This window comes from Carcharhinus amblyrhynchos, chromosome 1 (genome assembly GCF_965287045.1).
Source record: "Carcharhinus amblyrhynchos chromosome 1, sCarAmb.v2.hapA, whole genome shotgun sequence".
Classification (NCBI taxonomy): domain Eukaryota; kingdom Metazoa; phylum Chordata; class Chondrichthyes; order Carcharhiniformes; family Carcharhinidae; genus Carcharhinus; species Carcharhinus amblyrhynchos.
In genome coordinates, this window is record NC_137324.1 from 102,717,790 (window position 1) to 102,733,109 (window position 15,320).

At 40.7% G+C, this 15,320-nt stretch overlaps 1 protein-coding gene across 3 annotated transcripts in view; it reads left to right on the forward strand.

The window, feature by feature from the left end:
* The window catches only part of LOC145343528 (transmembrane anterior posterior transformation protein 1 homolog), a 107,246-nt gene that overhangs the window by 22,270 nt on the left and 69,656 nt on the right, over nt 1-15,320 (forward strand). For all 3 annotated transcript variants that reach the window (XM_080189784.1, XM_080189787.1, XM_080189794.1), the window contains exons 4-7: nt 5,903-6,065; nt 7,440-7,575; nt 8,867-8,964; nt 10,073-10,142. In XM_080189784.1, coding sequence (XP_080045910.1) covers nt 5,903-6,065; nt 7,440-7,575; nt 8,867-8,964; nt 10,073-10,142 — 467 coding nt within the window. The remainder of the gene's footprint in view (nt 1-5,902; nt 6,066-7,439; nt 7,576-8,866; nt 8,965-10,072; nt 10,143-15,320) is intronic.

A 15,320-nucleotide genomic window follows, 5' to 3' on the forward strand; every position in this document is an offset into this window, starting at 1 on the left:
ATTACACTTGAATGCTTCCCAAGTACCCCATTGATTCTAATGGCAATGTTGACAAAGGACCTAAGCCTGATTGACAGGCTGTTGTTTAACTTGCACTTTTGCAAACCATGGGGGCTATTCTTCCAGTAGGGAGACTGTAGTGGAGGCTGTTTCATGGGCTCCTCACTGGGTGCCATGATCTCCATGTTTCTCTGGCAGTCGGATTGGTGCCATCAACTCCATGGTGGAAATCAGCATGGAGCTGCATAATTCATGCAAATATGTATTTGCATAAATTTGAATCTCATTAGTGGGCCCAGGACTGAAATCTCCGGGCCCCCTAGCTCCCCCTCCACACGCACAAGCGCGCACGCACAGAGCCAGGAGTAGTTCACTCCAACAGAGTTTAGTATAGCTCCCCACTTGCAGAGAGCTGGTGGCCTGACCCAGCTGGAGGGGACAGGGAAGGACTATTGAGGCCCCCCAGAAGGTCAGGTACTGAGGGATGCCTCTTGGGCATTGCCAGCTTGGGCCACTGGCATTGCCCAAGGGGAAAAGTACCAATGCACAGGGGACATCTTGGCACTGCCCACCAGGCATCAGGCAGTCCCTGGGGAGTGGGAACCAAATGGGGTCCTGCTGATACTCTACATTTGGACTGAGTGACAGAGAGGGAGGCCAGTGATTGGGGCTGGCCATCAGGGAGGGGGTGGGGGTGGTGGTTTCAACCTGCTGTGAGGACCAAAGCTGCAGGGTGGGATGTTGGGACTGCATGTTGGGAGTGTTTGGGACTGCTGATGCTTGGGGAGGGTGATTGGGGGTGGGGGGGAGGTGTTGAGGGTCGAGTCGAGGCTGGCCCAGTGTGGGAGATTCATTTTGAAAGTCCCACTGGAAAAGAAACAGCATGATTTACTCCAGTTTTTACGTGAATTCGACACTTAGAATTTTTTTCTGAGAACACCCCGCCCCCCCCACAGTGTGTTTTGAAGAAACCAGTGTGTCAATCAGGCTTAGATTCTGACAGGGAAAAAGGAAACCTCTGCTACAGAATGGAGCGCTGCAATGATTTAAAAGCCTGCCAGATGACCAAGGGGCATGGAGTTATTTAGCCACTTCAGAACTTTCACACAGACAGGAAAGAGTGCAGATGTTGATCACAGGGCTGCTAGAAATCACCATGCCAGGGGTGATCTTCAGGTCTGCCAGGGCTAGAAGAGGAAGTCCAGTGAAAACGCCCCATATCCCAGTGGTAAGTGGCAAGGTCAACCCTTTGCCCCAGCCCAAGCCCACCCAACCCCCAATATCCTTGAGGGACCACCTTCTGCAGCTTGGCAGCAGCAGAGACGCAAATGGCAATTGGATCTTCCTCCTCGACCACCCCCGTCCTTGGGGCACAAGGTGCCAGAGTAGAATGTCAGTGCCAGTTGTTAGGGGCACTGCCAAGGAATGTGGCCTGAAGAGGGACTATGGGGAGTCTGAGCGGTGAGAGGGCCCAAGTGGGGTTGGGTTGGGTAAACATGCCTTTGTGGTGTAAGGGAGAATGCCTCTCATTGCTGGGTGTTGATGTGCACCCTGGACCCTCCAGATCCAACATGCCACAGGGACTTGCGCATAAACCTGCTCACTGCAAATCCTGCGAGGGAGATGGCTGAATAGTGAGAGGTATTTGAAATGGGCTTCAAGCCCATTAATTATATGTTAACTTGCTAGTTAGAGTCATAGAGCAATACAGCACGGAAACAAGCCCTTTCCCAACTGGCCTATGCTTTCCATGCTGTCCTCCCAGCTAGTTCCAATTGCCTGTGTTTGGCCCATGTCCCTCTAATTCTTTCCTATCCGTGTACTTATCCAAATGCTTTTTGAATATTGCTCTTGAACCTGCCTGAACCACTTTCTCTGGTGGCTCATTCCATATATGCATCATCCACTGTGTGAAGAATTTGCCTCTCAGGTTGCTTTTAAATCTTCCCCTCTCACCTTAAACCTATGTCCTCTAGTTCAGTTCTCCTACCCTGGAACAAAGACTGTGTGTTCATCCTATCTGTGCCCCTCATGATTTTATACCTTGATAAGGACACCCCTCATTCTTCCAAGGAATAAAGCTATAGCATGGCCAACTGTCCCCACGACTCAGTTCCTTTAGTCCTGTCAACATCCTCGTAAATCTTCTTTGCGCTCTTTCATAAGAACATAAGAAATAGGAGCAGGAGTAGGCCATCTAGCCCTTCGAGCCTGCCCCGCCATTCAATAAGATCATGGCTGATCTGTCGTGGCTCAGTTCCACATTCCTGCCCTCTCCCCATAACCCTTAACCCCCTCGCTTATCAAAAACCCATCAACCCGCGTCTTAAAAAATATTTAGCGAGGCAGCCTCCACCACCTCAACGGGCAGAGAATTCCAGAGATTCACCACCCTTTGAGTGAAGAAGTTCCTCCTCAACTCCGTTATAACCCCCCCACTTTACCTTGAGGCTGTGCCCTCTAGTCCTACTGTCCTTTCTGAGCGGGAAGAGCCTCTCCACCTCTATCCTATCCATCCCATTCAACATCTTCTATGTCTCAATGAGATCTCCCCTCATTCTTCTAAACTCTAACGAGTACAAGCCTAGTTTATTCAGCCTCTCCTCATAGTTCAACCCCCTCAAATCCAGAATCAGCCTAGTAAACCTCCTCTGCACTCCCTCCAAGGCCAAAATATCCTTGCGTAAGTGCGGCGACCAAAACTGCACACAGTACTCCAGGTGCGGCCTCACCAGTGTCCTATACAGCCGCAGCAAGACCTCCCTACTTTTATATTCGATCCTCCTCGCTATGAAGGCCAGCATCCCATTCGCTTTCCTGACCACCTGCTGCACCTGCAAGCTGGGTTTTTGCGACTCATGCACAAGGACCCCGAGGTCCCTCTGCACCGTCGCCTGCTGCAGTTTTTCGCCACGTAAGTAATAGTCCTTCCTACCATTATTCCTACCAAAGTGGACCACCTCGCACTTGCCAACATTAAATTCCATTTGCCATTTCCTGGCCCATTCGCCCAGCCTATCTAGATCCTTCTGCAGACTCTCCACACCCTCCGCGCAATTTGCAGTTCCACCAATCTTGGTGTCATCAGCAAATTTCGACACCATACACTCGGTTCCCTCCTCCAGATCATCTATATAAATGGTAAATAGCTGAGGCCCCAGCACTGACCCCTGGGGCACTCCACTAGTCACCAACCGCCAATCTGAATAGCACCCATTAACCCCCACTCTCTGCCTCCTATTTGACAGCCAATCCTCTATCCACGCTAACACCCTACCCCCAACTCCATGCCCCCTGACCTTCTGCAATAACCTCTTGTGAGGTACCTTGTCAAACGCCTTCTGAAAATCAAGAAAGACCACATCCACCGGCTCTCCTCTATCCACCGCCCTAGACACATCCTCATAGAACTCCAATAAATTTGTCAGACACAACTTCCCCTTAACGAAACCGTGCTGCGTCTGCTCTATCAAGCAATTCCCCTCAAGATGCCTCGCTATTTCCTCCCTGATGACGGATTCTAACATTTTACCTACAACAGACGTTAAACTAACCGGCCTATAATTCCCTGCCTTTTGCCTGCCACCCTTCTTAAACAACGGCGTAACATTAGCCATTTTCCAATCTTCTGGCACTCCCCCGGAATCCAGTGATGTTTGGAAAATAACCACCAAGGCATCCACTATCACCTCCACCATTTCTTTCAGAACCCTCTTTCCAGTTTATCAGTGTCTTTCCTATAACAGGCTAATCAAAACTGTACACAATATTCCAGGTGTGGCCTTATCAATGACTTATACAACCGTAACATTATATTCCAACTCCTATGCTCAATACCCTGACTGATGAAGGCCAGTGTGATAAATGCCAATTTCACCACTCTGTCGACCTGTAACACTGCTTTCAATGAACTATGTACTTGTACTTCTAGGTCCCTCTGTTCCTCAACACTCCCTAGGGCCCTACCATTCACTGTATAAGTCCTACCCTGGTTTGACTTTCCAAAATGCAATATCTCTCACTAATTTGTATTGGAATTAATTTATCGATCCTTGGCCTGCTTCCCTAATTGATCAAGATTCCCCCGTATAATTTTTGATTACCTTCTTTGCTATCAACAATACCTCCTAATTTAGTATCATCTGCCAATTTACTAACCATTCCTCATACATCCACATCCAAATCATTGTATAAATAACGAATAACAAGGGTTCTAACATCAACCTCTGAGGCACACCAGTAGTCACTGGCCTCCAGTCTGAGAAACAGTCCTCGACTATCACCCTCTGCTGGTGGGAACTGATTAAGGCAGGTGTATTGCACAGGGTTTGATGACGTTTTTTGTTTGTAGCTTTATTCTCCAGGCTAGCGGGCCTGGAGAATTTACTCCTTCGCACACCCCACCCACACACCCTCATCTTTTGCTTCACTGTCCCAAACATATGTGAAACAGGCCGGTCAGTTCATCTTCTTTATCCTTCTATGGAAGCCCACAGTTGGTCCATTGTAGCATCTACCTGCTACTGAGCTAAACCGGCTTTTTGCCTTCACAAACCTATTCAAGTTTTTAATTATTCATTAACTCATAGAGTCAATCATTTAGACTTGCACCCAAGTCAAAAATCTGACTTTGAAATCAACCAAGAGCGCTTAAAGTTGGATTCAGGAGAGACAACAAAATCTCCTTTCAAGTTTGATTTTAAGAAAGTGTACAGTTGTGTCTGTGATAGCAAGAGATTTTTTAAAAAATGCTATCAAGTCATGTTTCATTGCCATGGAGGCACTCTTCAGGGTTTTTAGCTATAACTGAGTCCTTTATTGTTGAAGATGATGTGTATTACTGGTGTTGCGTTGGGGAAATGCTGACATTGAATATGTGAAGTAAATACAAAGATGGTGCTAGTAATAAGACTTCTGAAGCTGATTAGATTGCTGACCATAATCACTTCGTGAGAATTTTAACTGGTTCTTAAATGTATGTGATTACTGGTCAACCAGTATTTGTACAGCTATAGTGTCTCTAGCTATGCAAAAATTACGATGTCCATAATCTGGATTTTTTTTTAAAAGCTGCAATGCATGAATTTTAATTATCAGATATGTTAAGTCAGAAAATAATTTTACTCACGTGCTGCACTAATATGGTGGCGCACCAAGCAGTTATTCGTTTTGTGTGCCTGTCTTTTCCTGTGCCAGAGTAGTCCTAGCAACATTTAATCTGACCCAAGCTCACCCTAACTATCCAACCTAAAAACTGGTACGAACTTGGTAGCCAGTTTTGAGATACTGTATCTGTAGCTTGTCTTTAATTGCATGAGGGCGTTAAGAGTCAACAGTGTGGTGTGGGAGATAGAAAAAGAATGGTAGATTTACTTTATTGAAAGATATCAGTGAACCAATTGGATATTTACAATAATATGGCAACTTTCATGATCAGCTTCTGATGCTGGCCAACAGATTAATAGAATTAAATTTCACTACTTGTGATGGAATTTGAACCTCTGGGTTACTAATCAGTTCCATAAGCATTAGACTACACTGTCCATTGCGTAGAAAGCGTCTTTTTATACAAACCACTGATTCGTACATTGTAAACAGTTCACTGAGGTCTAGGTTTATTCTCATCAAGTAGAAAGAGTCTCATGTGCTACCAGTATTCAAAAAGGGAACTATATGCAACCAGTTTAGCTTCAGTTGCTAGAAAGTACGATTAGGCTGTTGTACTTCTGCCAAGAAAGAGCAAGAGGTTTTTAAAGGAATTTCAACATACCTCTGGAAAACATCACTAATTTGTATGCTAAGTTGATAGTTACTAATCACCAGCCTCACTATTCCTGAAAAAAAGAATTTTATATTTCTGGAATGTCTTGGATAAAAGTGTTGTGTTTTCTTTTATTCTCAGTGATGGACGACTGCTACAACCTGCTCAGGTATGTGACATACTCAAGGCAGTTATAATGGTCATCTGCTTTGTTATGATGCACTACGTGGATTATTCCATGATGTACCATCTCATTAGAGGACAATCTGTCATCAAGCTCTACATCATCTACAATATGTTAGAGGTATGTAAGATCAAAGTAAGAATTTCCCCGCAAGACTCATATAAATAATTAATTTGTCTGAAAATCTTAACTCAAGTGTATAAATGTAGTTTGGAGGGAATTAAGATTGAGCAGAGCGAAGTATGTTATTTTTGCTGAAGCCAATAGGATATCCATTTGTTTTAATTACACTTCAATTTGGTAGTCATCTTTTTAAGTCTGTCCCATTAATAATATTTTTAATTTTTTAGTTTTCAAAATTCTTGCACAGTTCTGGTGTGTCCAATCCATTTCATTACAAACAGATATAAACACAGCTGCAGCTCCGTAGAGTGAGGGCATCAGCAAAACTCCTTGCAGTTGTCCTCGGTTTATTTGATTTAAAAACTACAGCACAATCTTCCAAGAAAATAGGACAACTATATTTCCTGCTGTTGGTGAAAGCCTTATTTCTGTCTACTCTATGTATAAAAAGGTGATTGGGGAACATTGGGTTGCAATGTAAGAACAGCAGGAGAGAAGCAGCTGGGGAGCCCCTGTTAAAATCTAGATGTGTTAAAAAGATTTCTGCGTGCAACTGCCCCTCCCCCTCTTTACCTATTCTCTCTCTCTCTCTCTCTTTCTCTTTCTCTTTCTCTACCTATTTTTCATTTTCTCTCTGCTTCTCCATCTCCCTCACCTTTTCTCTCCCTCCCTTACCCTTGCACCTGACTTTTCCCTCTTACTCCTGTTTGTTCTCTTTCTTTCTCTCTTCCTCCCTTTCATCCTTTCTTTTCCTCTCCTCAACTTTGGCAGCATGCATGTTGCTCGCACACATTCTTTTCCCCCTTGTCTCTCTCTTTCTTGTCATTGCTGATGTTCTCTCGTTCACTCCCTCTCTCTCTCTCCCCATTCCTTGCATCTAATTCAATTTCTGAAATAATATTTTAACAAAAATATGGTCAATCTCTGTTACCTATTTTGCAACCTCCCTCACTATTCTGTGAGACAAAACTTTCAACTTTCAACATTCTCAATACTGTGACTCCTCCACATCCTCTGAAGTAATCTCCTGTTTTTACTGAACGCCTTTTAGAAAAAATGCTGTCATACACTCCCTTTTAACCAGAATGTATTGAACCTGTATCTTATTTACCTATAATTTAATATCACCTACTGCTGATATGCTGTTTTGTTTTCTGCCATTTAACCTGGCCTATGTTCATCCAATTGAAATGACTTAGCTTTCAGTTAAACAACTATATCACTTTTTACTAATATCTACAAAAATTGAAACCGTGTACAAAAAATTAGATATGTGACAAATGTTTGGTATAATATTGTTTTTTGTACTGGGTTAGATGACTTTGGAGAACATTCCACTAATATTAATATAGCAGTCTGATTTTTCTGTAGGTAGCAGATCGCCTTTTTTCTTCCTTTGGGCAAGATATTTTGGATGCACTGTATTGGACAGCAACAGAACCTAAAAAGAAAAAACGAGCTCATATTGGTGTGATCCCTCACTTCTTCATGGCTGTGCTTTATGTCTGTATCCTTTGGTACAGTCTTATCAAAGCTTCGGGATTTATTAACTTTCTTAACAATTTTTGTTGTTGAAGTAATTAGGTTTTTAAGTTTAACCATGCCAAATATAGGGCATAGGTATGTAAAATATATTAAAAGTTGAGCTTTGTTATCTGTATCTTTTTTGTAAGTACCGCTTTGGAGTACGCATCACTTATTGCTTTCTGTTCCTGAAAGGAACTTGGACACTGTTGAATAGTTTTGAAGTACGATGCAAGCGTAACCAAAGTGTGAGATGTGAGCTACCAAGATGCTGTGGCAAATGCAAAATGATATTGAACCATTATTTGCTGTAAAAGTAATTGAAAGACGAATTGTGCTCATCGTTATTTCTGCACAAATGCTATAGCAACTTCAGACAAGGGTAGCTGTGTGGTTAAATGAGCAAATACAAAGTTTGGTCATGAGATTGTTAGAAATTGGAGCAGGGGTGAGCCATTTGACCTGTGTGAGCCTTCTCTGGTGCATTATCAGAGATGTGTTACTCCATCTTGCATGAAAATGGCAGCTTGTTCATTGGTCCACCTTTGAAATGCATTGAATAAAATCAATTTGCAATTTGTGCAGTAGATACAAACTAAACTTGCCACAGAAAGTTATTTTGTCTATTCAGTCTACATACCCTTTTAGCAATGAGATAAGTCTTAATCACTGCCAAGCAACCTCTCTGGCGCTGAAGACTTTCTTGCTTGACTCATGGAATTTGACCTTCACTGCTAAGGCCAGTACTTAATTTTCTGTGTCTTTGCATTTGTGAATTTCACAGTCTTTCAATGAGATTGATTAAGGAAATATGCAATTGCTTTCCCTTCTCATTCGGGTCCCATATGCCAAGTTTGCCTTGTTGCGGTATTATAAACTTGCATTTTCAGCAACTGCAAAATATAATTATAATTCAACAGGCAAGACAGATCTAGCTGCCCTAGTCCAGCAAATTATGGCTCAATGATGCATGAAAAGCTATGCAAGCATCTTGTAACAAGTCTGGATCTCTGCTAAATGCAATCTTACTTAGTAGGTAGTCAAAATGTAAAATAATTATAGTAGTATCGGAAGATGCCTTTAAGCTGAAAATTTACTTTGTATATGTTTTTAAATGCTAACAAGTTATAGTATGTTGTCATATCAATACTACTTATAATTATGTTTTAGCTTAGGGCACAAATGGCCTCTTTTACGTCATTCGCTTTCAGTGTTTCTGTTCCCCTCAGCTTTTCTTTTCTGTTTTTGTTCTAACCTTGACAAATTTATTACAGTCCTTCATACAATTCTAGTCATGGTGCAAGCAACAACTTTGAATGTTGCTTTTAACTCCCACAACAAGTCGTTACTTACCATTATGATGTCGAACAATGTGAGTAATTTTTGCCTCAAATATGGGTTTCTTCTACTATCAATTTCAGTCTGAGACTCACTTTGACTTGCGATCTGATTTTTAAAAATAAAGTTTCAAATTTGATAAGCATGTGTATATATATTTTAAGAAAAGCTGAAATGCATAGATTTCAATTTTACCAGTAAAGTCTAGTATTTTTAAAACCACACAATGGTGTAAAGCAGAAGCAGACCATTTGTATCATTGTACCTGTGCTAGCTGTTTGGTAGAGTAATTTTGCTCCTCAAAATCCGGGCCAGAATTTCTGACCTTTCATGCTGGTGGGATCTTTCAATTCTGCTGGAAACCATATTCACAACACCAGGATCAGAAGATCCCATGGGCTGCCTTCACAGCGGTTTGCACAGAAAATCCTGCTCCCTGTAATTTTTTTCCCTTCAGGTATTTATTCAGTTCATATTTGAATATTACCACAACCAGCCTTTCAGACAGTGAATTTTGGATCAGTGTAATTCACTGTGTTCATGATATGTGCTACTTGATAATCGGTTCTGATTATTTTACCAGTCACCTTACATCTGAAGCCTCTAATTGATCCATCTGCCATTAGAAACACTTCCACCGCATTTACTCTATTAAAATCATTCATAATTTTGAAAACCTTTATTTTGAAATCATAAATCTGTATAGTATTTTTCAGTTTAATCAAGATGATATAATCCTTTTTTCTTTCCGTCACCCTCCTCCCTAGCTTCCACGCAATTCTTTCTTTCCTCCCATCCTTCCCCTGTCCTACGATTCTTTATTTTTTTGAAATCAAAATGCTTAATGCTATTGGAACACTCTAACCAATGAGAACTCTGACAATATATTAGCTTTTGCATCAAATATAACCCAGGTAAGATCTAACCTGTGACTGTGTAGCATTTGGCAGGCACTTGGCGATTATATTGCTAATCTACATGATTTTATTTTTATTTTTCTTTCTTTCATTGCTTCTAATTTCAAAATGCAACACCATCTCATCAATTGTATTCTTATTCAAAATCAGGAAGTTCATATTATTGAGTATATATTATGCTATTTAATATATCCAAATTGATATTTAAATCATTTTTTTAAATAGTTTGTGGAAATAAAAGGAAGTGTTTTCAAGAAGTTTGAGAAGAACAATCTGTTTCAGATGTCCAACAGTGGTATGTACAGCTCCGTGTATTTGGTTGTAAAACAATTAACTCATTTTTTAAAAAATTGTATCATTAGTTTTATCAAGTTGGAATCTATTCATTAAGCTTGATTCAAATTATTGGGTACAGTTTAGTTCCGTTGACATTTTACATGTTATATGAATCCATATACAAAACCCAAAATGTCTACTGTTAGATATGATTTTGTGATTGAGCAGCATTTGCAGAGTAATCCTGAGTGTGTGAATAGCTACACTAACGATCAATTTAAAATAATCAGTCAAGTTCGCAACATGGCTCATTTACAATGACAAGAAGACATACATTCATACATACACAGAGACCCATTCACTGCAATATGTTCAAACCTTGCACATTTTCTGAATTACCCAAGATCATGGGGATCCTATAATTCCATGTTGCATCCTCCTTGACGATACTTCAGCCGTTCAGTCAGAATCGCCAACAATCAACATTTTTCTCCTACAGTATAAATTGTTATAATTGTTTGAAATTTCACATTCTTGTCTTTATCCTGATTGTTCAGAACTAAAGCTTCGACAATATTATCTCTCTTCAGCAATATACAAATGCTCATTTTTGTTCTGGATGCAGTAGGAAATTCCATCCAAAATGCACTTGAAGTGGTTAATTTACACTTTCAGGTAAAAGTGACTTGCATAATCACATTTAAAATCTTCAATGAAGCCGCACAGTTAGATAACATTTTTTTCCTTCTTACTTTTCCATTAAAATGGAATTTTTGTAATTAAGAATGGTAATTTTAACAAAATAAATTTATCACCAAAAATAAGCACCTATGAGTAACCTGATTTAACATTGTTTAAAATTACTTTTTGTCTTTACCATATTGAATTATTAGGGTGGACCTGATAGCTTCTTAGTAAATTTAACCTGCCTATTGGTCCCTGAGCTCCTAAGAAATTAGGAACAGTTGGAAGTGCCTTCCCAAACCAAAATGCATTTTTGACCCGCGGTTGTGGACAATTGTTTGGGAGGACATGAGTTTTGCAAATTGAATCTTGAACCAACATAAATTGTCAAAAACTTGAGTGTAGATGGTTTTGGGTATAACACAATTCCATTTCAAATTGCCAGAGCCGTTACCTGGGTTCAGCCAATTCAGCCTAAATTATGCTCATTTAACTAGCAGAAGAAACAAGTGGAAACTCAACCTCGTGACACATATGATAAAATGGAAGTTTATTAAAATTGTCACTCTGTTTTGACTTAAAATATTGCTCATTGCTGAAGGAAATGGGATATAATGAAGGGAGTGGGTGGATAGGATTATGTGGATGACGCTTATTTAAATCAGTTGAATGTGAGGTGTTGCTTTTTTATGACTATCATTAGTTATTGTGGAATCATAAGATTCTTTGGTTTGGGTTAAAGCAGTCTTTTTTCATTCCCTTTTCGCAATGTCTAAGTTTGTGTCTCTGTATCACAACTATTCTGAATAGTTTAATTTTCCAATTATCCAACAAAGCAGAGGTGCTGATGTAGGGCAAATCTGAAAACAGTGACCCAGACTCTGTAGTAATAAGAGTAATAAGAGTGGCGAGCCCCTTGACAATTTCCAATATCTATACATGCACTGTTAAATCCAGAAGTTGTTGTGTGAGTTGCCCTGCACTTCCACAAATTTTGTTGTAATAGCAGTATCTTGCCCAGAAACTCAGTATTCACATGCTTACAACAGCATGAAGTTGCTATACTTGCCTATTAGATATTGCTTAACTCATCAGAAAAAGGTAGGGTTTGTCTAGTCAAAAATAAATTATTTTCTTAATGCATAGTAAAACTTAATTACCACCAAATAACCTCTGTGGCATGGAAATTTTATTTTTATAATTGTGGTGTCTCATTCCCTCAGTTATAATTGTTGGAGCTATATAATAAATAAAAAAATTAAGGATTTTCTAACTTTTCCTTTTTTTGCATCTGTCTTAGAACATAAGAAACAGGAGCAGGAGTAGGCCATCTGGCCCTTCGAGCCTGCCCCGCCATTCAATAAGATCATGGCTGATCTGTCGTGGCTCAGTTCCACATTCCCGCCCTCTCCCCATAACCCTTAATCCCCTCTCTTATCAAAAACCCATCAACCCGCATCTTAAAATTATTTAGCGAGGTAGCCTCCACCACTTCAACGGGCAGAGAATTCCAGAGATTCACCACCCTTTGACTGAAGAAGTTCTTCCTCAACTCCGTTCTAAACCGCCCCCCTTTATCTTGAGGCTGTGCCCCCTAGTCCTACTATCCTTTCTGAGCGGGAAGAGTCTCTCCACCTCTATCCTATCCATCCCATTCATCATCTTATATGTCTCAATGAGATCTCCCCTCATTCTTCTAAACTCTAACGAGTACAAGCCTAGTTTATTCAGCCTCTCCTCATAGCTCAACCCCCTCAACTCCGGCATCAGCCTAGTAAACCTTCTCTGCACTCCCTCCAAGGCCTAAATATCCTTGCGTAAGTACGGCGCCCAAAACTGCACACAGTACTCCAGGTGCGGCCTCACCAATGCCCTATATAGCCGCAGCAAGACCTCCCTACTTTTATATTCAATCCCCCTCGCTATGAAGGCCAACATCCCATTCGCCTTCCTGACCACCTGCTGCACCTGCAAGCTGGGTTTTGGCGACTCATGCACAAGGACCCCGAGGTCCCTCTGTACCGTCGCCTGCTGCAGTTTTTCTCCACGTAAGTAATAATCCTTCCTACCATTCTTCCTACCAAAGTGGACCACCTCGCACTTGCCAACATTAAATTCCATTTGCCATTTCCTGGCCCATTCGCCCAGCCTATCTAGATCCTTCTGCAGACTCTCCACACCCTCCGCGCAATTTGCCATTCCACCAATCTTGGTGTCATCAGCAAATTTCGACACCCTACACTCGGTTCCCTCCTCCAGATCATCTATATAAATGGTAAATAGCTGAGGCCCCAGCACTGACTCCTGGGGCACTCCACTAGTCACCAACCGCCAATCCGAATAGCACCCATTGACCCCCACTCTCTGCCTCCTATTTGACAGCCAATCCTCTATCCACGCTAACACCCTACTCCCAACTCCATGTCCCCTGACCTTCTGCAGTAAACTCTTGTGAGGTACCTTGTCAAACGCCTTCTGAAAATCAAGAAAGACCACATCCACCGGCTCTCCTCTATCCACCGCCCTAGACGCATCCTCATAGAACTCCAGTAAATTTGTCAGACACGACTTCCCCTTAACGAAACCGTGCTGCGTCTGCTCTATCAAGCAATTCCCCTCAAGATGCCTCGCTATTTCCTCCTTGATGACGGATTCTAACATTTTACCTACAACAGACGTCAAACTAACCGGCCTATAATTCCCTGCCTTTTGCCTGGCACCCTTCTTAAACAACGGTGTAACATTAGCCGCTTTCTTGTTCTTCCCTTTTGTTCTGCGCCAACCTACACTTTCCCAGTCTCTGTATTTGTTTAAAACTTCTACCAGTTGTAGTGAAAGGTTATCAACCCAAAATATTAACGTTCTCTGTTTGCTGGTTATACCTGATCTGCTGAATATTTCCATAATTTCTATTTTTATCTTGTCTATTTTGCTTTATGCATATGAATTTTAATTGCGTGTTGTAATTTAGTGTTGAGACTCTGCATGCCTTAAGGTTTCTTCAGTTTGATTGAGAAGTCATGTTGTTTGTGCTTGCCCTGTTTGCATAGGGCCTAGGTCACTTGTAGAGGGTGCTATGTTACTTCATCTCCCTCATTACCATTACTTGCAGTTCAAAAGCCCACAGGAAGTCTTGTGGGCAAGTGTATATTGCGTACATTGTTCATTTGCTGCAGACTGGAAAAGCAGGTCCATTGATTCGTTGCTTTTCTTCATAAATATTAAGCCTAACTTGCTGATTGTTTCCAGCATGCTCTGTTTTTATTACAGGTTACAAGAGCCTTTTAGTTCACCTGAAATAACTGTCACAATTCATTTGTATTTTATTATTGAAAGGAAATTTGGTGAAGGCTGTCCATCTGTGTGTATGATTGACTCTGCACGTGTGACTTTTTTAAAAAGAAATTGATTCCAATGGACAGAATAAGTCTGAGTATTTGATAGTTTTTCAGAATTAAATGTTATTAGAGACCAAAAAGATATTAGATAAATTTGATTAACTAAATACACCCTGGGAAAATGATGCATTTTGCCAGTTTTTGTACAGTTTCAATAAGGTCTCCATTGGCCAGGACAAAATATTAAGTTCAGGCTATGGGAGAGACTAAATGATCATGGAAAAACTTCAGTGGGTCAATTTTATCATGTATTGGCTCAGATTTCAAATATTAGAGATTTCAGTTATTCAGGAAATTAAGTATATTTGGAAAATCAGTTTTGTATCATATTTGCAGTGTAGCTACAGGTCATTTGATCCAATTGTTTGAATGATTTTGATTGTTTCTTTTAAATATGTTTTGTTGGTCCATCCTCCTGACTGGTGATAATTAGTTACTTTCATAAGTAGTTAATAACTTCGCATTATTTATTTGGCTCTTACCAGTGTGCTTAACCTTTCTTTTTATTCATATATTACTAAGTGCCTCAGTTTTAATTTCCTGCTATTTACTTTGAGCCAATCAGCAAAGTGTGACAATGAAAACATGTTCCCTGCACTTACTTCATCTTATAAAGTGTATAATATTTGCAAAACTTTTAATAAATCATGAGAGTATTTTCTATGGCACTCAAACCATCTGCCTCATCAGTGAAAATCTGGCCCAAAGCCTTGAAAGTAGCAAACTTGGAGCTCTGTCTCAGGCAGTTGAAGCACTGTATGGAAGAACAGTGGTTACATGTGAAGAGCTACCCAATGTGAAAAGTAACAGAATCCAATTTCTGTATCCTGAATACAGGAACAGTATTTATATAACATTATTAACAAAATAAAATGTCCCAAGAAACTACACAAGTGCATTATCAACTGACATCAAGCCACAAAAGGAGACATTAAGTCAAAGACCAAAATTTTAGCCTATGAGGTGGTTTTTAGGATGTTTCATAGGAGGAGAGACATGAGATGAGGAGAGGTTTAGGTAAGGAATTCCAGAGCTTAGGGCCTTGGCAACTTGAGGCATGTGTATCAGTGGTGGAGTGATTAAAATCAGATGTTCAGGAGGATAGAATTGGAAGA